Below are 24889 nucleotides of genomic sequence, written 5' to 3' on the forward strand. Positions count from 1 at the left end.
TGCAAGTAACAAACACAACCAATGCCTCCTTATTTTTGTGATTTTTTGAAAGAACAGAAAAAAGAGTGCCACCAACTGCGAACTCACGATAGCAAAGGTGGTGATAAAAACAACAAAATCAGAAGAAAACCAAAGTGTTGCTTTCCTCCAAGCATTACCAAGTACTCACACACTCTTCAACACACACAAAATTTCACAACTAATCTAGTTCTTCACTTCTACACAAACGTTATCCACACAGTACTTCACAATGCACTTCGAGAATGCAAAGGCAACAATGAAACTTGCATAGTGGGAGTTGGAGCTCTAGGAAGATGGAAGAAACAATGGTGGTTTCCTCGAAAGTGGTGCCAAAAAATGTTATGGCCTACTGCATCTCCCAAGAGAACTCCATGCATTCATCAATGGAACAAGCAGTAGACAACTGTCGTAGGGTACTTACCAAGTTCCGAGCTCGCGTCTCTTGAGGCTCTCCAAGTTCGCTTGTAGAAGCTCCAATCCTCCAATCTCCACCTCCACTCTGTCACCGTGGAGTCGCTTACACCACAATACAAGTAGTGCATCCTCTCATACTCCCACACCCAAGCATAGAAGAGCCATACGCACTAGAGTACACACACTCTCTCTCTATCTCACATACACAAGACAAGACCAGAGCTCTCATAGCACAAAGGGGGATTGTGTCTTTCCATTATGAGAAATTGCCTTATATACAACTCACTCTTATTTAGACTTGGGTGCCCAAAACTTACTAACTAAAGCCTTGGCTAGCCAATGTACAACATTTATAGTGCCGTTACATAACACTTATTAATGTCCTCAATGGGAGGAGCATCTTTGTTAATCCAAAATGGGATTAACAACGGTAACAAAATCCATGATGTTAGCAATATTGGCAATCTTAAGGTTTCCCACTCCTCGATTGTACCTGCCTGACCTGTACTTTCCCGACTGTTCTCCTTCAGACTTCGAAGCCAGCCATACTTGCCGTCTGCCGTCTCAAAGTCCTTCGAAGCCAGCTAGCAAGGTGGCGCTTGGCAACTACCTTCGTATGCCAGTGGTGCTCGAATTCTCACGCCGAGCCTTGCTCTGCGCCGACCTGCTGCCTTGTGAAGCTGTTGCCACGTGTCACCCAGCTGCCGACTGAAGCCACCTTGCTTACTGCTGCTGTGTGCCAATTGAACCGACGCCAATCTGCATCTTCCTCTAAATTTGTGCCTGACCTGTTGAAGCCGCCCACTCCAAGTTCAGCAAATTTTTACTGATTTTTTGGGTAAATTTTTTAAAAAAATTCACAAATTGCTAGAAAATTAGCAAATTAACTACATTAATTTTGGGGCTTTTCACCATTGAGCCTGCAATTGCAACACATTGGCACACATTGGCATTGATTTCATCAGATTTGGTGCATCAATGCACTAAAAATTTGGGGAATTTGCAAAAATTGACACTATTTGCAAGTCTATTATAGACATTTGCAAGCATTTTGGTTGTTACAGACACATTCACTTGGAATTGGGGCATTATAGCATTGGCATAGGTGATAATTGCACATTTGGACATTTTAGCAGATTTACAAGTGCTAGTTGAGATTTGGTCTAATTGGCTACTTAAAAATTGGGGCTTGTCTACATTGAGCCCATTTTTGCAGCATTCGACCCATTTACCTTTGATTTTGCTAGGATTTGCACACTTGCACACTTGCACACTTACAGCTCTTACAGGTCTCAGCTGATCGTATTTTTCACGACACATGTTGTTAGGAGTCATCTCCTGTCTGTACACTATGTCAGGGCCTCTGTTGTGGGTGTGCCCGCTCGTATTTGTGTCTTCCCATTTTTCCTCACTTTCTGTATTTTTTTCCTATTTTTTCTGGAGCTGTGTGGGGGCTGTCGGCTTCCCCCGGATGCCTGGCTGACTGTGTCTGTGCTGCCCAATTGATCTGGTGATGCCCGACTTTATTTTGGTGCTGGCCGATTGCCCTTCTGTTGATCGTGGGCTGTTGTCAGCTGTTGACTTTGGGCTGGCCGACATGCAGCCACCAGAGGCCATATAAAATGGCTCCTTGCCCCCACACTCTTCCATGTATTATTTATGGGATTTATTGGTGTATACAACAGAGTTACACAAGCTTCTCTCTCTCTTACATCTGTGTATTGCTGTCTACAGCAGTTGTCTTCATTTCCGTTGTGCATTCTAACATGGTATCAGAGCCCCAGGTGGCTTGAAGCTTGGAGACAATGGGACGTCGAGGGTTTGCTGATTGAGGTGCTGATTGGAGACTGTTTAGGCTGTACGGGACTTGGAGATTGGGTAGAAGGCAGCCATCACCGTTGGAGAGCCACCTTGCATTCTATTTGCAGCCTCTTCTTTTCTTTTTTCCCACACACCCTCTCTTCACAAGACCTTGTCCACCCTCTCTTCACAAGACCTCGTGACCCCTTGAGATGGTAGATTTGCTTGAGATGGCTGAGAACCTCGTGAAGATCCCGACACTCCCCACGTTCCCGGTGGACTGACAGTTGGGCGGGAACAACTACGGCATATGGAAGGTAATGATGGAATCTATTTTGGAGTCCTATGACTTGGCTGATTTCATTGTTGTTGGGGTTCCACGGCCGGAGTTGGAAGATGGGGAGTTACCCTCGATTCGGAAGGAACGGGAGGCACAGGCACAATTATGGGATTGTGTTAATGCCCGAGTCCGTTCTTTCATCTTCCTCAATTGCACACCTCAGGTGATCAATCACATAAAGCCATAGTTGTCACGGTACGAAAATACGATACCGTATGGGAATTTTCGGTACGATATGAAATTTTGGGATACCGTACGATAAACAAGGAGAGACTAGACAAAGGCATCACTATCAGAGCTCTCGTTGAAATCATCCTCATGAGAAAAGGACACATCAGTGGCCTCGCTGAAGTCGCCATCGCTAAGAAGGTTGCCCTCATCATCGAACTCAGGCTCTCTAAGCTCATGTGAGAAGCCAAAGGCTGGAAGCACCACGAACCGTGCATCCACAGCTTCCTACTTACACTCCTCTGCCACTACCTCCACGCCCACGATGAGTGCGAGTAGGTCGTCGATCAAACGACTCGAGCTCTCGATAGATCTCTGCATAGATCCTCTCCTCCTCATCGTGCACTTTGTTTACACTCTCAAGAGTGCCCCCCGTGAGCTTGAATGCATCCACATTCACCTACATTGTACAATGATCAAGTGACAAGCAATGTATTAGAATTTGGTTCCAAATTTCAATAAACATTGAAGTTTGAAATTTGAATGCTTATAACTTATAACTTATAAGTTGTAACTTATACCTGTCTCGTCGATTTCATCTTTTGCATTGCGCGCACCATGCGCAAGTTAGCGCGGCAATACACTAGCCGCTCTAACTGTTGCGTGCTCAAGCGATTACGTAACTTCGTGTGTACAAGGAGTAGGAACTCCAGTTCCTCTCACATGCACCCGAAGAGCAATCCTGAGCTAGGATTCTCAAAGCCACCTTTTGGAGGCTTGAGAGTGCATACCCAAATGTCTCCCACCAAAAGAGGGGCTTCACAAGGGATTCCCTCTTCCAACAGGTAGTAGATGCAAACGCGGGTCCTCCCCTTTGGTCATTGTAGCTTATGAGCTCCTCAGGGAACTTCCCATGGCGATCCTCCGGCAATGCTTTGGGCAAGTAAGCATCTCGGGCTTCAAGTAGCTCCACGTTGGTGAAGAGGGCGGGTGATTTGTAAGCCGGATGCAATAAAGCGGCAAGACCATGGATAGGTCTTCGCATCCACTTCCATCTCTTCTCCACAATGGCGAACATACCATCGCGCTTCTCCTCGTCGATGGAAGGAGAAGCGCGCAACTCTGCTATGGCCTCTCTCATGAAGTGAACAAGAAGGCCCATTGTGGCTCCCTCCATGTCGGTCATCCGCAATACCCTATAGAAGGGCGTGACCGCAATGACAATAGTGTGGACCGACTGTCAAAACTCCTCCTTTAGGCAAAGCCGTTGCATGGCTTTGGCCTCCGCCGATTCTCGCTCATCCCACTCATTCCACATTGTGGAGACCACTGTTTGGCGAAGGGAGGATTTCACATCGTGGAGGCACTCCAAGAGGAGCCACATGTAGGCGAAGCGTGTAGATGAAGGCTTCAATTCCAACTTGCTATGTTCGCGGAACATGGCAAGCACCTTCACCTTTGTGGTGAAGAAGGTGACAATAGAGATAGCTTCGGTCATTACTTCCTTCATCCCCACTAACTTGCCCATATCCTCCATGAGCAAGTCAATGCAATGGGAGGCACAAGGCGTCCATACTATGGAGGGATAGTCCTCCTCGAGCAACTTCACCATCCAACGGCAATTTGAAGCGTTGTCGGTGATGACTTGCACCACGTTCTCTGATCCGACCTACATGTCACAATGCACATGAATGGATGCAATGAGCGTATGCGGTATGAGACTTGAGTCATGATATAGCCACATATGATCATATCACATATACTAAAGCCTAAACTTTAAAGACTTGAGTGCAATTCGAAAGTTGAAAGTTGAAACTTACCTCCATGATGGCTTGCTTGATATGGCGATATATGAATGCACCCGATGTTTTCCTCCCCACCTTTCCGGAATCCACGCCCCGCACAAAGTATGTGCCAAGAGGGCAAGAGACAAGTATATTGATGATGCCTCTCTTCTTCCGGTCACTCCATCCGTCGGAGAGGATGCTACACCCATACTTGGACCATGCCGCCCGCACCGGATTGAGAGATCTATCGATTCTCTCCCTCTCATCCACAAGCCTCTTCGTGCGCATGTCATGATAGGAGACGCCGGTCCATCCTTCACATGGGCCCACATTTGCAATGGCTTTCACCATTGACTTCCATTGATCTACCTTGAGCACATGGAATGAGAGATTGCACTCAATAATAGTGCGTGCAATCTCTATATCCGCTAGCCGTTGCCGTTCTCGGAGATGTGATAGAGAAGAAGAGAACCCCCCGGTGGCTTGGGCTAGAGTGGCTTGCCTCATGGGAGACTCAAGCCTTTGTCTCTTTGAGGAGGCGGAGGCGGCACCTATGGAGGTGGCACCGATGGAGGCGGCGGGGGGAGGATGTATCACAAGGCGGGGAAATGACCTCATCATCCACCCTTGAGCTTCTACCACTATCATAGTGAGCACCCAATCCACCCTTGATCTTGTTGAAGATCTCATCGGATATAGCAAGGGAGACTTCCTTGCATGGCGCAACTTGCCCCCCGACCTTTCCAAGATGTTGGAGAAGCCTAGTAACTCCACTTGTGTATTGTTTGCCACAATACTTACAAGTCCACCTATATGACTTGGACTTTCCATCGTCTTTCTCTACATGGATAGCATGCACATTGAAGGCTTCATTCTTCTCCCTTGTCATTGTAATAGAGAGAGAGAAGTTAGAAGATTCAAGAGATGGATAGGCTTGAGAGAGAGAGAGAGAGAGAGAGAGAGAGAGAGAGAGAGAGAGAAATGAAATGAAATGATATATTAACGTCTTCAAAAGGCCAAAATGACCTATGAGACCAAAAAGGTTACAACAATTGGTGGATCTGATACAATGTCTGTGTAAGCAAAGCTAAAAACAACTAAACAACTAACTGAAACTGAAACAACTATGAGGAAAAGTACGGTACTAGGAGTTCCTAATGGATAACATCTGGGAGGAAAACTCCAGGTAAGCATCATACACATCACTATCCAAAGATGTCTCTCATCGGTCGATGGCGGATATCCTCAATGTCCTCCATGGTGAGTACTCTGACTGGACGTCTCCCATGCCGTGCTAGTATGGTCGTGATCCTCTGTTGTAGTCTCCGCCGGTGTCGAGATGGGCCTCTCATCTTGGGGCGCCTGGACCGCCCCAGCTCTATAGCCCGATCAATCAATGTACCTCTGGTGCGGCTGTACTCTGGGGCTAGCTGCAATGCCTGCTGACCTGACTGCTCAATCTCTGGTCGAAAGAAGTCTGTAATCTGCCTCTGTAGGTGTCTCCCTCTGTGATCCCCTCCTTCTCAGGAGACCCTCTCTATGTCTACGCAGCTCCAGCAAGTACAATCCGAGGCATCTCTGATCCTGGTATCTCATGACTCTAGAAAGTGGTCCAAAGCCCTCTCTGAACAGATAGTGAAAACGGCCTCGTATCTCATAATATACTGGACAGTGACATATGTAATGTAACTCTGTCTCTGGCTCCATCTGGCACAGCTGACAAATCCTGGCCTCAACTGGTACTCCTCTGAATCTGCCAGTATCAATCTCTAGCTGGTGTGAGGATGTGCGCATCTGACCAATAGCACACCGTACCCCATGAGAAAGATGAGTATCCACGTAGCTGGGTCTAATCACAAACCCATCCTCCGTGAGCTGGAGAAGATGGTCTCTATAGAAAGCCATCTTCGTACCAAGCTCGTGTGTCGGCTGTATCCATGTCCTCCTAGTGTCCAGCTGAGTCAAGTCTTGCCTGATAAGTCTGGTAATTTCTGCCCGTGTGAGAGAGAGGGAGGGTGCATCGAGGGAGTACTGAAATGGAGGTAGCCTGTCCATACTAAAGCCATGCAGTTGGAACCAAGCTGTCATCTGTGCATACCAACATGATCCGTCTCCCTGTGATGCCAACTGTCGTGAAGACTCCAGGGCTAAGCGAGCATATCTGTCTCTAGGGAGAGCCCAAGTGCTATGTATAAAGGAGACTGATCGAGTGAGTGCCTCTACTACCAATGGGGGGGCAACCATCTCTGCACGGATAATATCATGTGGTACGGAGGCCTTGGCCCTAATCATCCGGGAAATCATAGAAACCAAGGACCTCTCCATACGTCTCCATCCATCAGTGCTACCAGCTCGGCTGTGGTGATCCATTGAGGGTCCCCATATCTCCACTCCATACAGCATGGCTGAAGTGACCAAAGTGTCAAAGAGCCAGAGCTTTGTTCGAGGTTCCTGAAACTGAACCTGCGAACACATCCTCTCTAGTCTCCCCAATGCTGCATAAGCTTTGGTCAATCTGGTCTCCGCTGCTCTCCTCAAGGAAAATAGTGGGCCACCAAAAACCACACCAAGGTAAGTATATGCATATGTATACTCCACTGTCTCCTGACCATATGTAAAGGTGGGCATTGACCTCCTAACCCACTGTGTTGTGGTGTTAAACACCATCACCTTGGTTTTACCAAGGTTAACAGACAATCCACTGTCCTCTGCAAACATGTGCAATGCATCCAAATGACGCTGCAGCCCCTCTGGAGAATCTGAGATCAGCACAATATCATCAGCATACAATAACAGGGGAATCCATGTCCCTGCTAGCTGTGCTCCTCTGTCACCCTCCCGCTCTACATAGTCCGAAACCTCATCCACATACATCCCAAATAAGGTGGGGGAAAGGGGGCAGCCCTGTTTCACCCCAATAGTGGAGTGAACCATCTCAGATATACCCTGGGTAGTACGTACCTGCCCCACAATTGTCCTGTATAAAGCCATGATTCCCCAAATCAGCTCTGTGGGCACTCCCATCTCCTGTAGTCTGCGCATCAGTCTGGCTCTCGGTACTGTGTCAAAAGCTTTGCGGAAATCCACAAAGCAACAATAAATCCTCCTGCCATATAATCTGCCCTCCTCAATAATAGCTCTGAGTGTCAAGATATGGTCAAGAGTGGAGAAACCTCTCCTGAACCCTGCCTGCCCTGATGCACGTATGCCCTCTCTCTGTGCCCATCTACTCAACTCCTGCTCAAGAATAGATGCATATAATCTAGCCAATGTGTGACCAATCATGATGGTACGATAATTCCCAGGAAGCATGGGATCCCCTGACTTGAAGATAGGCACAATCGTGGACATATTCCAAGTCTCAGGAAAACCCTCACACATGGCTCGGTTAAACATCATAGCAATAAGCTCTGCAAGCATATCTCTGGCATGAATAAAGTGCTCTGCTACCAAACCATCATGATCATATGCTCTCCCAGTCCTCATCCTGTCAATAGCTTTCCTTACCATCTCAGCAGTAAAGAAAGCGCACGTCTCTGGGCATGGCTCCGATGGGTCTGGCAGGGGCGGCTGTCCTGGTGCTGTGTACAGGGATGCTGCATACTCACCCCAAATCTCTGTGGAGGTAATGGCTGGTGATGGTGAATGTTCATGGAATAGTCTCCATGCCTCGCCTGAGTCCTGACTCATAAATAACTGGTACAAATCCCTCTCTAACTGAGCAAGATAAGCCCTCTTCTTCCGTCGCACTAGGTGAGTGGTAACACCCATGAGCACCTCTCTCTGTAATCTGATCCTCATCTCTATGCACTCCTCATCATACCAACTGTTCTGGGGCATGTTCCCAGATCGTCTCCGTGTAGGCTGACTATGGGGATATGCCTCTGATGCTGCAGCATGAAGTGTCTCTATCAATATCTGAGTGAGCTCATCTAATGGCCGTCCCGGCTCCTCGGCACATAGGCGTCTGTATATCTCATCCGTGTATACGGTGTCAGTCTCCCTCGTAAAGGTATAACGAGTGTGTGTGGAGACCTGTCCCAATGGAGCGGTGCTGAACTGAAATGTGAGAGTGAAGGACAAGATAGCATGATCCACTGCTATTCCAACCGGCCTAGTGCCTACCATAAAATCCTGAAAAGAGGGAATGAGACTGGGCTGAGCCATAACATAGTCCACTGTACTAGCACCATGCCGATGTGGAAAGCTAGTGAAACCACCCGATGTCGGGAATCTCTGTAGGCCATTCAGGATGGCCAATCCATGTGCAGTCCCCATGTCTATCAAATACCGCCCATACACTGTATGTTCCTCATCCTGTGAGAGTCTAGATAGGCCCATATCCCTAACATCAAGCTCCCTCAACATCTCCTCTGAGGTATCATAAAATACTGTCTGGTTATGGGCGGTCCTGGCATTGAAGTCCCCCAAGAGAATGATGTCACCATCCCTGGAGAACTCCCAAATGTCATCATCCAAAATAGAAAAGGGAGACTGCCCGCTAGGTGATGCATACACTGATGTACTAGGAGCAAAATAGCATATAGCAATGTAGAGATATCTGCCGGTCTCTGCCCTCAGTCTAACCCACATGTACCTAGCCTGCTCATCTCTGCGGACTATATGTATCAGTGGCTGTAGCTCCTCTCTAAACAATACTGCCACTCCTCCTGAGCCCCGTCCTCTATGCTCTGAACGAGTCTCCTGTCTACAAGCTGTCTCCCATCGGTATCCACTAACATGTGGCATGGACTGTCCAGGTCCCAGGAGCCTGATGCGTCTCACAGTAGAAGATGATGTCCCTCCCAATGAAACTATCCTCAAAAGCCCCTACATCAAGGCGTAGAGATCCATTACAATTCCAAGTAGCAACTTTGAGTGTAGTCCCATAGGTCTCGCGCCGTCATGAAGAGCGCCTCTTCATAATCACCACTCTACCATCTCTATAGAAGGCCACTTTCCCTTTCTCTCAGGCTGCCCTTATTGGCACTAAGGAGCGTCCTCTCGCACTTGCTCAAGGTGAAGTGATTCCCGCTCACCCTCTTGTAGGTTAGCCTTCTCATCGTCCTCCTACATAGTAGCAGCGTACTTGGGATGCTAGGGATACTCAGGCCCATGCGTTGATTGCTCTCTTGTGCCGTAGGCACATCATTCCGCATATTCGTTCTTGCACCACCGCTAAGGGTGCTTGGGATACCTTGGCGGAGTTGTATTCAGGTCGCAATGAGGCGTGCGTAATTTTCCCGACTCTTATCAGACATTTGGCACCACTTAGCGGTTGTTGGCTGGCAATGTACCTAATGCGGTCACTTTTGACAACCTTGTGACTCTCTTGCTCAGTGAAGAGAAATCCCGTTCCAACAGGAACAACATGATGTCTATTGAGTCAGCAATGCCTGCTCCCTTTCGTGGGAATCGATCTGGGCCTAAACCTAGCCCATTGGATCCTCCCAAGACAGAGAACAAGCTTGAAAAGAAAAAGTGCTGTAATTATTGCAGGAAAACTGGGCACACCATAAAGGAATGCAAAAAGCATATTGAGAGTGAAAAGAAGAAGAAGCTGGCATCTTCTTCCACATGTGTAGATCAGGCTAATTTGGCTACACATGTATTAGCCTTGACCATTTCATCTTTATCACCTGTAGAGATGTTTTTTGATGCTGTTGCTTTTGATGACTATGCTCTATAGTCAGTACTTCTTGGTATGCATTGTTTGGCATATGCATTTCAGGGTGGGATTTTACTTGCCCACATGCAGTTGGTGATGCCTCATGGTCACTTATGCTTGTCTATGCTAGACGCTTTCTCTTATGTGATGTCTATTGGAGATGCCTTTTATGCTGTTTTTCCTTGTAGCAGGATTGTTTCTACAGTGTTGACATTGTCACTTTCTCACATATGATGTTTACTGGGAGTGCCTTCTACACACTTGGCCAGTGTTGGCTTGCCCTCATGGTTTTGATGTCACATGTGTATCATTCATTGTGGGATTATGCATCTTTAAACTTGCCATACATGCCCGCCCCAAGCCCCCACTTTTTCTCCCGATTTTCAGCTTTCCCCCATTGCTGAATTTTTATTTTTATCAGCCCTACATTGCTAATTTTTTCCTCATCGTACCCTCCATTGATGAGTTTACCTCTTGCAGCTTACATTGCATGTCTCACAGGCATGACCTCTGGATCCTTTTGCCTTTACACATGCATATATCTGCTACATCTTCTTATGCTTATCATTGGTGCAGTTACACGGAGCTATGCTTTGCTCTCTTGTTATCATTGATGTGGATTACATGCAGTTCAGTTTGCCTTGAGACCTACCTACGTTGTTCTTCAGTAGGAGTAACCTCTGAGACTCCAGCTATGACCTAAGAAACTGTACGAGCTTATGCAAATGTTGTTGCCAGAGGAGAATGGGATGGAGGACGAGGGTCCTCTCCAAAGACAATCTTCCATAAGCCTCTGGCTATTAACAAACTTTTGAACGTAAAGCTCCACAAAAAGTAATTACCCATCTAGCCTATCCTCAGTTGGCATATACCCAAATATATATGATCCTCTTTGTGCCATCCTCACAAGAAGAGATTTTCCAAAGTAGAATTCATTGAAAAGAGGATCAGATATATTTGGGTATATGCCATCTAGCCTATCCTCAGTTGGCATATACCCAAATATATCTGATCCTCTTTTCAACGTAAAGCTCCACAAAAAGTAATTACCCATCTAGCCTATCCTCAGTTGGCATATACCCAAATATATCTGATCCTCTTTGTGCCATCCTCACAAGAAGAGATTTCCCAAAGTAGAATTATGTGCAGGGCATCTCCATGGAAAGACGTGATGCCTTCCATCTTTGCCATGTGCTGGTCCTTAATGGCTTTGAGTTCTGTTATCTCCTTCTCATGTAAAGCCTTTAGATCTGTACGTTTTGATGGTGTTCATCCTTTAGTGATCTCCTTTTTCCTTTTGAAGCCGTGACACGGACAAATGTTGCCATTCCTCTTGGCTTGAGCCTTGTATATGCTGGCAAGGTAATTGTCCATGCTGCTAAGGGCATCCTTTAATTTTCCAAGGTGCCTGCTTCATTTGAGAGAGAGAGAGAGAGAGAGAGAGAGAGAGAGAGAGAGAGAGTAATATTAATGTCTGCAGAAGGGCAAAATTACCGATGGACCCAATACATAACCGAAAGTCCATGTCAGTCTTGAGCTAAATCTATGGTCGAGAAAAGAAAACATACATGAAAACATCCTACAAATGAACTAGTTATTCTACAATATCAAATATCAAGTACAATCACCTCTACAAACAACAAGTATTGGTTTTTTTTTTTTTTTTGGGGATTTTGGCTTGGGCTTTTGTTTGGGTTTACGACTTACAGCCACATACACACAGGGGCTGAGTGCACACATGCACTTTCTGTTTATCTCTGAATACATGCACATGCATGTGCATGGGACCTTTTTTGCACACCATAAATTGATGTACCTGACATGTATCATCAACAAGCAGATTTCAAAGAAGAGTCCAAGCCTGGTCCTGGAGTAGGCAAAGCAGCCATTGGAGGTCCATTCAAGCTCATCAATCATGAAGGGAAGGAGGTTACCGAACAAGATTTCAAGGGTAATTGGACTTTGGTGTACTTTGGGTTCACACACTGTCCGGACATCTGCCCGGATGAGCTGCAGAAAATGGTCACGGCCATTGATGTCATAGGTACTCTTTATTTCATTTAAGGCACTATTTCAAAATCATTTTGTCTGCAATTCCGAATAAGGAGTTGGAGTATTTTGCAGGTTGAGTATACCAAATTGTTGTGATCTGATGGATATCGGTGATTGGCAGATAAGAATGATGGCATTTGTATAACTCCCATCTTTATCTCCGTTGATCCTGAGCGGGACAACGTGGAGCAGGTTCGAGAATACGTCAAAGGTCTGTCAGCAACAGGCACACAAGTAAACAATAAGGATGTTGAAGTTGTGGAATTTTTTTATGTCAATGATACGCCCTCCTTTTTATGCCCTCCTTTTTATGAGGCTCAATACTCACAAATACCTGCCTGTGGGGACAGGCAGAGACTCGGGAGCTATGGCCCTTGGATGGACAAGGAAAACCCTCCTTTTTATGAGGTTGGATACACATAAATTCCTGCCCGTGGGATGTGGTGGGTCTTGGACAAGATGGGCCCCCTTTCACCTCCCTCCTTTTTCTTGGGCATTGTTTCCTGTCAATTGTGATTTGTCACAATGTCGCCACCCCCCTCCCCCCCCAACACGAAAAAATAAGCTACTAGGCAAGATTTCTCCCCCTCCACGTCCTGGGCAAGATTTCCTGTTCAAGCCTAATGAGTGGTCATGATCTCCCGCCCTCCCCCCTACATCCTCTCCGCTCCCCTTCCTCCCTATCTCTCTCTCTCCTTTTCTGGGAAGGATTTGTTGGAGGTGGCAATTCTCGTAGCTACTCTTGGGTTATCGTATGACTAGAAGTTGTGGTGGATTATCCCATATGCAAGAGCATGGGAAGTCGAAGAGCCATATATAGGGTGTGGTGGCACCTTGTCATAGATATCTCTTCTGGTTTGGTTTTTTTGGGGGAGCAACGGCTAGGAGATGGGAGCCTAGCCACCGACGTTGCTTAGTGCCCTAGGGTGGTGTGTGTGCTGCTGTTGCGTGACTTTGACATGGTATTAGAGCTCGCCCTGTGTGTGGTCCTGGGCGGTCCTAACCTCTATTTGATCGAGGTGCTCGAATTGAAGGAGGGTGTTGGAGGTGGCAATGCTCGTAACTACTCTTGGGTTATCGCATGACTGCAAGTTGTTGTGGATTATCCCATATGCAAGAGCATGGGAAGTCAAAGAGCCATATATAGGGTGTGGTGGCACCTTGTCATAGATATCTCCTCCAGTTGGGTTTTCGGGGGAGCAACGGCTAGGAGATGGGATCCTAGCCACTGACGTTGCTCAGTGCCCTAGGGTGGTGTACGTGTTGCTGTTGCGTGACTCTAATAGGATTTGCTATCTAAGATTTGTAAGTTGTAACAATTACTAACATCCCCCCCATCCCCCCATCTCCAAACCCTACCAACCAATACATGCACATGTGTGCGCACGCGCACAAAAAAAAAGAACCTACCTGTATGAGCATGGCCCTTTAATAGCTAGCTGGAGAGTCACTGGTTTACTTGCTCAATCATAGTTGCAAACATTCTCGTTTGCATAGGTTAGCAAACGTTTGCTACATTCTCACGTTGCAACACCTTGCAAACTTGACTTTTTTGGCAACTTAAAAATTTGGGCGGCCACCATGTTTTAGGTTTTTCTTGGGTAGCGTGTAAATACTAAACATTGGGTGGCATGGCTCATCAACGCGTACCGAATCAAAACGTTGCTGAATGTTGGGAATCGCACTCAAGGGAGTACAATCGCCATTCACCTTTCAACATTGTGAAGAAGCTTGAAAGTGTGTGATGTACCCCACAACCATAGTCCACTATAGCCTAAAGCCTGCAACCTTCATGTAGAGTGTCTATTGATATTTTTGAAATTTGAAACTCTCCCAGAAAAGCCCCAATTCGACATGTTAGTCTACGGAGATGGTTTTCTTTTGGAAATTGGCCATCTAGTAAATGTCAGGAGCACAGCTACGCCAAGGTTTGAAGCATTCTTTAGCAAACTTGGCAAACTCGAATGCGAATGCATGAATGCAATGAATGCTTGCAACTATGAGCTCAATGACGTCAGCCCATAGAGGTTTTAGATGAAAATATACGTTTTTTAAATCTTCTTTACCCTATGAAAGCAGACTTTTCCTGATAGCTGGCTTGTTTGTTGAACCTCCTTTTGCAGAATTTCATCCCCGACTTGTAGGACTAACAGGCGGTGCCGATAACATCAGGCAAGTAGCTCAGGAGTATCGGGTGTACTACATGAAGACTGAAGAAGAAGGATCAGACTACTTGGTTGATCATTCAATCATCATGTATGTGCCTGCTTCTCTCCCAATTTGCAACCCCTTTGAGCTGTAATAAGTGTACTTGCATTTCAGTGGAGAGCTTCAGAATTTGTTTGAACTTATCTGTTTAGCTGTCTGCAGGTATTTGATGGATCCGCAGATGGAGTTTGTGAAGTTTTTTGGTAAAAACTATGATGTCAAAGGTTTGGCAAATGGTATCATAGAGGAGATAAAGCGATACAAATCATAGCTTAACATGAGCGGTTGTGGTTCAGTGAGCATGAAAACCGTGTTTGCAGGTGCACATGTGGTGTGAACGTGCACAATCATGCACATGGTTTTATTTACTCATCAACAGCCCCTCTTCATTAGCTTGAAACAGATTTTGCATCGATTGTGTTTGTAGAGAGCAGCAGTGTTCAAGAGCTTGACAAGAGGTGGCATGATGAGAATAGTTAAGCTGACTTGTCAATTTTGGTGGGTGTGCTTTATGGTTCCCTACAGCAGACAGCTTGCTTGTTACCCTGTACTTTCAGCCAGATCATACAGATTTGAATTGTGAAATTGACTCGTAAGTTTTAACCTGCACTACAAACCAGTGTTCAACTAGTTTAAATAATCTTTTCAATAAATGAATTCTTTTGATAGGTATTGATAAATGCCATTAGTTGCTGACCCACCATTGTGGTCCGGAATTGAGGACATAGCTCTGTTCTCAAATTGCACTGTGTGGATTTATTTATTTATTTTTTCAAGTGGGGTGCATGTGTGTGGTTAACACCTTTTTAAATATTTATTAATCAAGCCAGCAGACAAGCTGCTGGATGAGCCTGATGATTGAATCACTTGCCTAGTTGGAACGAACTCCGTGTGGAGCTGCATGTGAGCCACTTGCCCAGCTGGAATGAATTCCCTGTGCCATTTTTTGAACAGCAGAGCGGCGATCTTTGATGTCCGTGGCACAGTATGCCGCGGCACCAGAGACCAAGAAGCTTTGAGAAACTGGGTTGCACAAAATCACAGTTGCCCAATGGGTGGATGTGGTGGCCATTGTGCTCACCTGCATGATATACACACATCAGCATGTGAACCCCTTCCAAGGGTGTAGGTGCCCTTCATTTGTTTTGACCCCACAACCTCCCATTGTTTTAATTGCTAGGCTATTTCTTAGGGATGGATTTTTCTGTATTGATATGTCAAGAGGTGCAATTTTCAATAGAAAACGAGTAGTTAAAGCCAAAAATCACGTCAGTGTTCTATCAACAATAATGTGGATCTCTCTTTAATGAAAGAAAAGAATTGTAGATTGCATGTTGTGATGGTGCAAGCCAATCTTGCTCTTGCAAAATAAATTGCTGTCTGGTATTGTGTTGGTTTGAAATTGTGGGTGGATCAGAGTTTTCCTCTACACATCGAAGGTTCTTTGCTACCTTTGTACAATGTGTGTTCCACCAGAGAGGATGAGCTAGCAGGGAAATAGCCAATTGACATGGGAACAAGCATGTTGAGGGTGCCTCCCCTGCGGTCAAGGTCCTAGGTCAGTGTGCTTTCCTGAAAGGACTGGTGGAAAAATCTTGTGTACCTATTCAACTTCTCCAATCATATATTATCAATCCCTTTTAATCTCAAAATCTTTTGTTGTATAAGTAGGCCATACAAAATCATGGCTAGAAGCTGGAGTAAATAATCATCATCCCAATTTGTATCATGATCTCAACAGATCTGGGGCACAAAGGTGCGAAGAGTGTTTTGTGGGGGTTGATGAGAAAAAGATCTCATGCTCCCACTCCAATCTTTTAACCTGGGCCATTTAGAATTTTGTGAATTCCTTGCAGCTTGGTACACCACCTCCCCAAGGCCTGGACAATTAAAAGAAGGTTGGCAAACTTGACTAGGTAAAAGTTCTGAATTTTATTGTCTTCATTCTTCAAGTATTATTGCTGGATAAACCTGCAATGATGTGTCCAAAGTTTAGGCTAAAATGGGAAAAATCTTGTGAATATATTAGATGCCTCTTTGTGGCATACTTGGCTCTGCATGGATAGCGATGCAGGATTTTGGTTTTAAAATTTTACTTGGTTCTTGGTGGAGGTCAAGAGATCTTTAAAGCTCTGATGGTATACAAGGTGGCGAAGTAGGGTTATTGAGTGATCAAGTGGATGTAGCATACAATGAAAAAGAAGCATCATAATTCTTGATGTTTCTTCTCACTTCCTTACAGATTCAAGAGGCAATGACTGAATAAAGAACAACCCAAGCCATGTAAATCTTGTGTAAGAGATTACAAGATGTGACGTGCACGTAGCAACACTAGCTTCTTTGAAGAACAAATTTCAAAAGATAGAGATGGAGAGTAATATTGAAGTAGAGCTCTTAACTGGTTACAGTAGATGGTTGAGTTTTTTTCCACCATGAACTGAGTTTTAATGGCGAGAGGCTTCATATGCTGAGATGGAAACTGTATGGAGAGAGTTACAAGGGTTCAAGTACAGTGAAGGTAGAAAATTGAATGATGCACCAGGGTTTTTTGTGTAGCCTTCTCAAGTGTAGTAGGTCAAGATCGGTCATGTAAGTCCCTTTCAATCCTCACAACCTGAGGATGTCCTTCAACCTTTGGTGCATCTTGGTAATGGGGCTCTGTCGGTCCACGCTTGCATTGAAGTGTGCAAATAAAGGACCAAAACTTTTTTTGAGTGTGGATTAATTTATTTATTTAACAATGCGTTAAGGGAGTTATTTTCGTAAGGTTTTTGTTGTGAGGTTTTTTGGAATAACATTAGAGCAGATAGCCCTTATTTGTCAACTTCATCATGTGCTACAAAGTGTCATACTCTCGCTATACGTTCCACGTGCTCTATCTTCTTCTCTTGTACGTGCTCTCTTCTAGTTCTCTCTCTCATGCTTGCTCTCTTTTGCTCCACATGCCCTCTTCCCCCTCTTTTGCACGCGTTGTCTCCACTAGGCTCTCTCTCGCTCGCGGAGTTCATGCCAAGCTCTAGCTCTCTCCGGCAAGACCTCGTCACTAGTCCCTCTCTCTGGCAAGACCTTTCACTAGTCCCTCTGTTTGCCTGCCTCCTCCCTCTATGCTGCTAGTTATTGTGCATACAAGTTGAGACGGCACTTTCTCTCTTTTTGTACTTGACCATCCTAGTCCTTGTCTGCTTACTATTTGAAACGAGCTCCAAAGAGTAAGCATACAAGGCTCACACATAGTAGGGGATAAAGAACCTTAGTGTGAATGGGAGCGGCTTCCCTATGCGAGGACAACATTTGTGATATACTTTCTCTCTTGAAAAAAGAAGAAGATGAAAGACATGTTGTTAATTGACCAAAACTTAATAAAAAAGTCACACACATATAGCTTCTCACAAATATTATATATATTTTACACTATAAAAATCAAATTTGGTAATATGATAAATTTTCCACATATTGTGGTGGTTTTGAATGTTGAATTTAGTTAGTTATCCAGATCTCACTAGATAATGTCTTGTAGGAAAAAAAAAAAGGATAGAAGACATAGAGCCAATCGACCAAAACTCAATTAAAAACTCACAAACACATGATTTCATTACTCTTAAAATACACGATATATCTCTAAGTACATAGAACTAAATTTGGTCATATGAGTTAGTTGTTCACATATTTGGATAGATTTGAACGTTGGATTTGGTCAGTTGTCCAATTTCATCAGATGACAATAGACATATTGTGTATGGGTGTTATTGGCTAGATTAAATAGATTAAATTACTTGTCCAAATCTATGTCAAGGGTGGGAAATGCTAGAGGTCAAATCTTATAGATGGATGTGAATTTCTAGATTTAGTCACTTGTTTAAATCTTTCTCATGGGTGTAAATGCTACAGATTTGACCAATTGTCCAAATCTTATATATGACTATAAACTTTATGTAGCCTTATTGACATACCCAAATGATCAACTATATGTAAGTATTAAATTTGAATAAGTGTCCAAATCTTTGTTTGGGGTGTCAATAAAAAAGTCATACACATGGTCTAATTGATCTAATGTGAGCATGTAAATTATTTTGCTTTACAACAACGAACAAATTATGATGTAGTCAAATTAGCTCAATAATAGTGTCTTTTAATTTTACAAAATGAAATAGAAGTTTTTCTACTAAGTTAAGATCATAAGTGGGTGAAAGCATGAATAGGTGGATCAATACCTGGTGTCCATGGACACCTAGGTATAGAGCTATTTGGCACTTCATAATGGTAATTTAAAGGGTGCCTCAATCTGAAAAAAAGACTTTAAAGAAACATTTTTAAAAAAGTGAAGCCAACTAAAAAAAGTGGAGCCAACTCACGACTCCACTCCTCTAAAAAAAGACTTTAAAGAAACATTTAAAAAAAAGTGAAGCCAACTGAAAAAAATGGAGCCAATTGAAACGTCTTTATGACTCCACTACTCTGAGAGTAGTGGTCATGAGATACTCTCTCTCTCTCTCTCTCTCTCTCTCTCTCTCTCTCTCTCTCTCTCTCTCTCACACACACACACACACACACACACACACACACAGAGGTAAAGAAGATGGACGAGGCAGAGACATGGATCGAGGTCGCCAAGAAAGGGAAAGGTAAAGAATTCCCACCCATCCCCACTCCCACCATCATCAGCATGACCCTTGAAGAGGAGCAAAGGAGGAAGACCCGGGCCTTACATGTACGAGTGTCTGGTCTAAAAGACCGTGATGATGCGAAAGGGGAAACCAAGGAGCTCTTCTCTATGATGGGCATTGAAGCCACGCACACAAAGGCATGGAGAGTGGGAAAGAAGAGAGAAGGTAGTGGCGAATCTTCTAAGGAGAGAGCACTTATCATTCGTTTCCCCTCCATGGAAGCGAAGAAGGACTTCTTGAAGAGACGTCCTACACTCAAGAAGACGGGAATATTTCTTGGAGATGACCTCACACTCTCGCAACTTGCCAACATGAAAGAAGTTATGCCCGAGATAAGGGCAGCCCAAGAGAAAGGGGAAGTGGCCTTCTATAGAGATGGTAGAGTGGTGATTATGGAGAGGTGCTCTTCTCATGACGGCCGCGAGACCTATGGGACTACACTCAAAGTTGCTACTTGGAATTGTAATGGATCTCTATGCCATGATGTAGGGGCTTTTGAGGATAGTTTCACTGGGAGGAACATTATCTTCTACTATGAGACGCATCAGGCTCCTGGACAGTCCATGCCACATGTTAGTAGATACCGATGGGAGACAGCTTGTAGACAGGAGACTCGTTCAAAGCATAGAGGACGGGGCTCAGGAGGAGTGGTAGTATTATTTAGAGAGGAGCTGCATCCACTGATACATATAGTCCGTAGAGATGAGCAGGCTAGGTATATGTGGGTTAGACTGAGGGCAGAGACGGGCAGATATCTCTACATTGCTATATGCTATTTTGCTCCTAGTACATCAGTGTATGCATCACCTAGCGGGAAGTCTCCCTTTTCTATTTTGGATGATGACATTTGAAAGTTCTCTAGGGATGGTGACATCATTCTCCTTGGGGACTTCAATGCCAGGACCGCCCATAACCAGACTGTATTTTATGATACCTCAGAGGAGATGTTGAGGGAGCTTGATGTTAGGGATATGGATGGGCCTATCTAGACTCTCACATGATGAGGGATATGGGGCTATCTAGGCTCTCACATGATGAGGAACATACTGTGTATGGGCGGTATTTGATAGAAATGGGGACTGCACATGGATTGGCCATCCTGAATGGCCTACAGAGATTCCCGATAGCGGGCAGTTTCACTAGCTTTCCACATCGGCATGGTGCTAGTACAGTGGACTATGTTATGGCTCAGCCCAGTCTCATTCCCTTTTTTCAAGCTTTTATGGTAGGCACTAGGCCGGTTGGAGTAGCAATGGATCATGCTATCTTGTCCTTCACTCTCACATTTCAGTTCAGCACCGCTCCATTGGGACAGGTCTCCACACACACTCGTTATACCTTTACGAGGGAGACTCACACCGTGTAAGCGGATGAGATATACAGACGTTTATGTGTCGAGGAGCCGGGACGGCCATTAGATGAGCTCACTCAGATATTGATAGAGACGCTTCATGCTGTAGCATCAGAGGCATATCCCCATAGTCATCCTACACAGAGACGATATGGGAACATGCCCCAGAATAGCTGGTATGATGAGGAGTGCAGATAGATGAGGATCAGATTATAGAGAGAGGTGCTCACAGACAGTCACGGATTACCTTCCGGCGCCTAGTGCAATGGAAGAAGAGGGCGGCTTATCTTGCTCAGTTAGAGAGGGATTGGGTGTTACCACTCATCACAGACAGTCACGGATTACCTTCTGACGCCTAGTGCGATGGAAGAAGAGGGCTTATCTTACTCAGTTAGAGAGGGATTTGTATCACTTATTTATGAGTCAGGACTCACGCGAGGCATGGAGACTATTCCATGTGCATTCACCATCATCACCAGCCATTACCTCCACAGAGATTTGGGATGAGTATGCAGCATCCCTGTACATAGCACCAGGACAGCCGCCCCTGCCAGACCCATCAGAGCCATGCCCAGAGACATGTGCTTTCTTTACTGCTGCTGAGATGGTAAGGAAAGCTATTGATAGGATGAGGACTGGGAGAGCATATGATCATGATGGTTTGGTAGCAGAACACTTTATTCGTGCCAGAAATATGCTTGCAAAGCTTATTGCTATGATGTTTAACCGAGCCATGTGTGAGGGTTTTCCTGAGACTTGGAATATGTCCACGATTGTGCCTATCTTCAAGTTAAGGGATCCCATGCTTCCTGGGAATTATCGTACCATCATGATTGGTCACACATTGGCTAGATTATATGCATCTATTCTTGAGTAGGAGTTGAGTAGATGGGCAGAGAGAGAGGGCATACATGCATCAGGGGGCAGGCAGGGTTCAGGAGAGGAATCTCCACTCTTGACCATATCTTGACAGTCAGAGCTATTATTGAGGAGGGCAGATTATATGGCAGGAGGATTTATTGTTGCTTTGTGGATTTCTGCAAAGCTTTTGACACAGTACCGAGAGCCATACTGATGCGTAGACTACAGGAGATGGGAGTGCCCACACAGAGCTGCTTTTCGTGCGCCCTCTGCGTTTCGTGTGTTCCCTTATCTAATTGAATACTTTACGCAACAAGTAAGTCCTTCTTTAATTGATTGTCTATATCAATATAAACGTTTACTTGATTGCATGCTAAGTGTGCCATTTGTCAATCGTTGCTCGTCGTAGATTGTTTGCACTTCTTGCTGCTCTCTTTTGTATCTTCACATATGTCGAGAACTTGTAAAACTGATCTTTGTGCACATTATGTAATTTAAATGACAAGGGTTCCCTATATAAACATGGTATATGTATCACATATCTGAGTGCACAACTTGGATATAGACTCCACCTTAAGTTCGAGCCTCCCCCCATTCGGCCCCCTACATAGAACTTATGTGTTAACGCTCGACCTAGATTGAGTCTTTGTTCTCCATGTTAGTGCACCCCGGCCTTAAGGCTCGAACTTGAGTTTGAGTCTTTGCTCTCCATGCTAGCACACCCCGGCCTTAAGGCTCGAACTTGAGTTTGAACCTTTGCTCCTTTACTCTCCATGCTAGTGCACCCCGGCCTTAAGGCTCGAACTTGAGTTTGAGCCTTTGCTCCTTTGCTCTCCATGCTAGTGCACCCCGGCCTTAACGCTCGAACTTCAGATTGAGCCTTCGTTCTCCATGCTAGTGCACTCCGGCCTTAACGCTCGAACTTCACATTGAGCCTTCATTCTCCATGCTAGTGCACCCCGGCCTTAAGGCTCGAACTTGAGTTTGAGCCTTTGCTCTCCATGCTAGTGCACCCCGGTCTTAAGGCTCGAACTTGAGTTTGAGCCTTTGCTCTCCATGCTAGTGCACCCGGCCTTAAGGCTCGAACTTCAGATTGAGCCTTCGTTCTCCATGCTAGTGTACCCCGGCCTTAAGGCTCGAACTTGAGTTTGAGCCTTTGCTCTCCATGCTAGTGCACCCCGACCTTAAGGCTCGAACTTCAGATTGAGTCTTCGTTCTCCATGCTAGTGTACCCCGGCCTTAAGGCTTGAACTTGAGTTGGAGCCTTTGCTCTTGATGCTAGTGTACACCACAGCCTTAAGGCTTGAACTTGAGTTGGAGCCTTTGCTCTTGATGCTAGTGTACACCACAGCCTTAAGGCTCGAACTTCAGATTGAACCTCCCCTACATGGAACTTATGTGTTAAGGCTCATTCTCCATGCTTAACTTTACATGGAACTTGGACTTAAGGCTCCAACTCGAGCCTTGCCTATCTATGCTAGTGTATCCCTAGCATATGAGTGCACAACTTGGATCTAGGCTCCAGCTTAAGTTCGAGCCTCTCCTACATAAAACTTGGCCTAAAGGCTGGAACTTGAGCTTGAGCCTTGTCTCTATATGCTGGTGTACCCCTGTCATATTGAAAAGATGCAGGGGGGAAGAGAGCTTGAGCTCTTGCAAGCACACACACACACTCACAAAACCCTAATAGAGAACACACAAGGTGAGAGGCTGAAAATCTTCTTCTTCTCTACTCAACACTCAACACACCATATACAAAGATAAGAGTACACACAATATGAAAGGTACTCAACCAATACATACACGGGTTCTCTATAGTGTGAACCCGACTAAATGAGCTGGCGCTATAACTATGCCAGTCTCTAGAATGGCTGTCACACAGCCTGTCATCCCACTGGCCGCATATCTCCCATGATCTCACCAACCATGCCAGTGGTGTAAGTGTGGGGCCTATCCCCCAGGCGGGTCATCAGTGTCTACCGCCTCACTAGAGCTCGATATCTCAACACTCCCCCTCGAGCTCAACTCCATCTCATGTACACCAAGTGAAGCCCTGAATCTGCGGAGCTTCTCTGTACCCAATGCTTTGGTGAAGATGTCAGCTACCTGATCCTCTGTGCTAACATAAACAAGGTCAAGGTCTCCTGCCAAGACCTTCTCTCTGACGAAGTGGTAGTGGACCTCTATGTGCTTCGTACGAGCATGAAAGACTGGGTTCCTGGCCAATTGTATACTGCTAATGTTGTCACAGAAAATGACAACTGGTCTATCCACTGATAGACCCAAATCTGCAAGTAGCTTTCTCAACCAAGCTACCTCACATGCTGCCATAGCAGCTCCTCTGTACTCGGCCTCTGTACTCGATAGAGCAACCGTAGGCTGCTTCTTGCTGCTCCAAGTCACAGCAGCACTCCCCAAAGAAAACATGAATCCACTGGTAGATCTTCTATCTGAGATACTACCAGCCCAATCAGCATCTGTGTACCCATGTACACATATCTCTGTCCCAGTCTCATAGAATAGTCCACAATGCAAAGTAGACTTCACATACCTCAGTATGCGTCTCACTGCATCCAAATGCGGTTTCCGTGGAACCTGCATAAACTGACTCACCAACCCAACAGCATAGCTCAAATCTGGTCTGGTGATCGTCATGTAGATCAAACTTCCTACTATGCGTCTGTACATAGTAGGATCCTCCAAGATCTCTCCTGAATCTGCACTCAACTTGCCATTCTGATCCAATGGCACAGAAATAGGCTTACAGCCTATCATACCATACTTGGACAACATGTCCAAGCCATACTGTCTCTGCAGTAATCCAATACCATGTGGTGACCTAATCACCTCAATGCCCAAGAAATATCTGAGCTCCCCCAGATCCTTCATCTCAAACTTCTGTCTAAGCAAGATCTTTACATCAAGGATCTCTGCATCATGGTCCCCCGTAATGATCAAGTCATCTACATAGATGACAACAAGCACAACCCCTGTATCACCATGTCTCACATACAATGAGAAATCTGCATTGGCTACATGAAAGCCAATAGTGACAAGATATTCAGAAATCTTGTCAGACCATGCTCTTGGTGCTTGCTTTAAGCCATACAAGGCTTTCTTCAACCTGCAAACATGCTCGGGGTGACCCACATCCTCATATCCAGGTGGCTGCAACATATACACCTCTTCTTGCAAATCCCCATGCAAGAATGCATTCTTTACATCCATCTGATGTAAAGACCATTGTTTTGACGCAGCCACTGCTATCACAACTCTCACCGTTGCCATCTTGGCAACTGGGCTGAAAGTTTCCTCATAATCAATCCCATATGTCTGCGCATATCCTTTGGCTACCAATCTAGCCTTGTACCTGTTTATGCTTCCATCACTGTTATGTTTAACTTTTGTACACCCACTTGCATCCAATGGCTTTCTTGCCTTCAGACAATTGCACTAAATCCCAAGTTTCATTTCCATATAGTGCATCCATCTCCTCATCCATAGCTTTCTCCCAACACACATTTCCAATAGCCTCATCAATGCATGTGGGCTCAA

The 24889-nt window shown here is 45.2% G+C and overlaps 2 protein-coding genes across 3 annotated transcripts in view; one reads left to right on the plus strand and one right to left on the minus strand.

The window, feature by feature from the left end:
• LOC147628767 (cytochrome c oxidase assembly factor HCC1-like) overlaps window positions 1-15146 on the plus strand; it is a 76374-nt gene extending 61228 nt beyond the window's left edge. Inside the window, exons 4-8 of one of the 2 annotated variants that reach the window (XM_086814005.1) lie at window positions 12039-12242; window positions 12372-12461; window positions 14374-14506; window positions 14621-14778; window positions 14886-15146. In XM_086814005.1, coding sequence (XP_086670131.1) covers window positions 12039-12242; window positions 12372-12461; window positions 14374-14506; window positions 14621-14729 — 536 coding nt within the window. In that variant the 3' untranslated portion in view covers window positions 14730-14778; window positions 14886-15146. Of the gene's footprint in view, window positions 1-12038; window positions 12243-12371; window positions 12462-14373; window positions 14507-14620 lie in introns of both variants that reach the window. The other variant, XM_086814004.1, reaches the window with a different exon arrangement.
• On the minus strand, window positions 4279-5361 carry LOC147628768 (uncharacterized). The gene has a single exon (XM_086814073.1). It carries the CDS (start codon window positions 5359-5361, stop codon window positions 4513-4515), a length of 849 nt encoding a protein of 282 aa, XP_086670199.1. The 3' UTR covers window positions 4279-4512.
• Window positions 15147-24889: the final 9743 nt, after the last annotated feature.

Source organism: Cibotium barometz, chromosome 19 (assembly GCF_041138505.1).
Source record: "Cibotium barometz isolate CiBa-2024 chromosome 19, ASM4113850v1, whole genome shotgun sequence".
Lineage (NCBI taxonomy): Eukaryota > Viridiplantae > Streptophyta > Polypodiopsida > Cyatheales > Cibotiaceae > Cibotium > Cibotium barometz.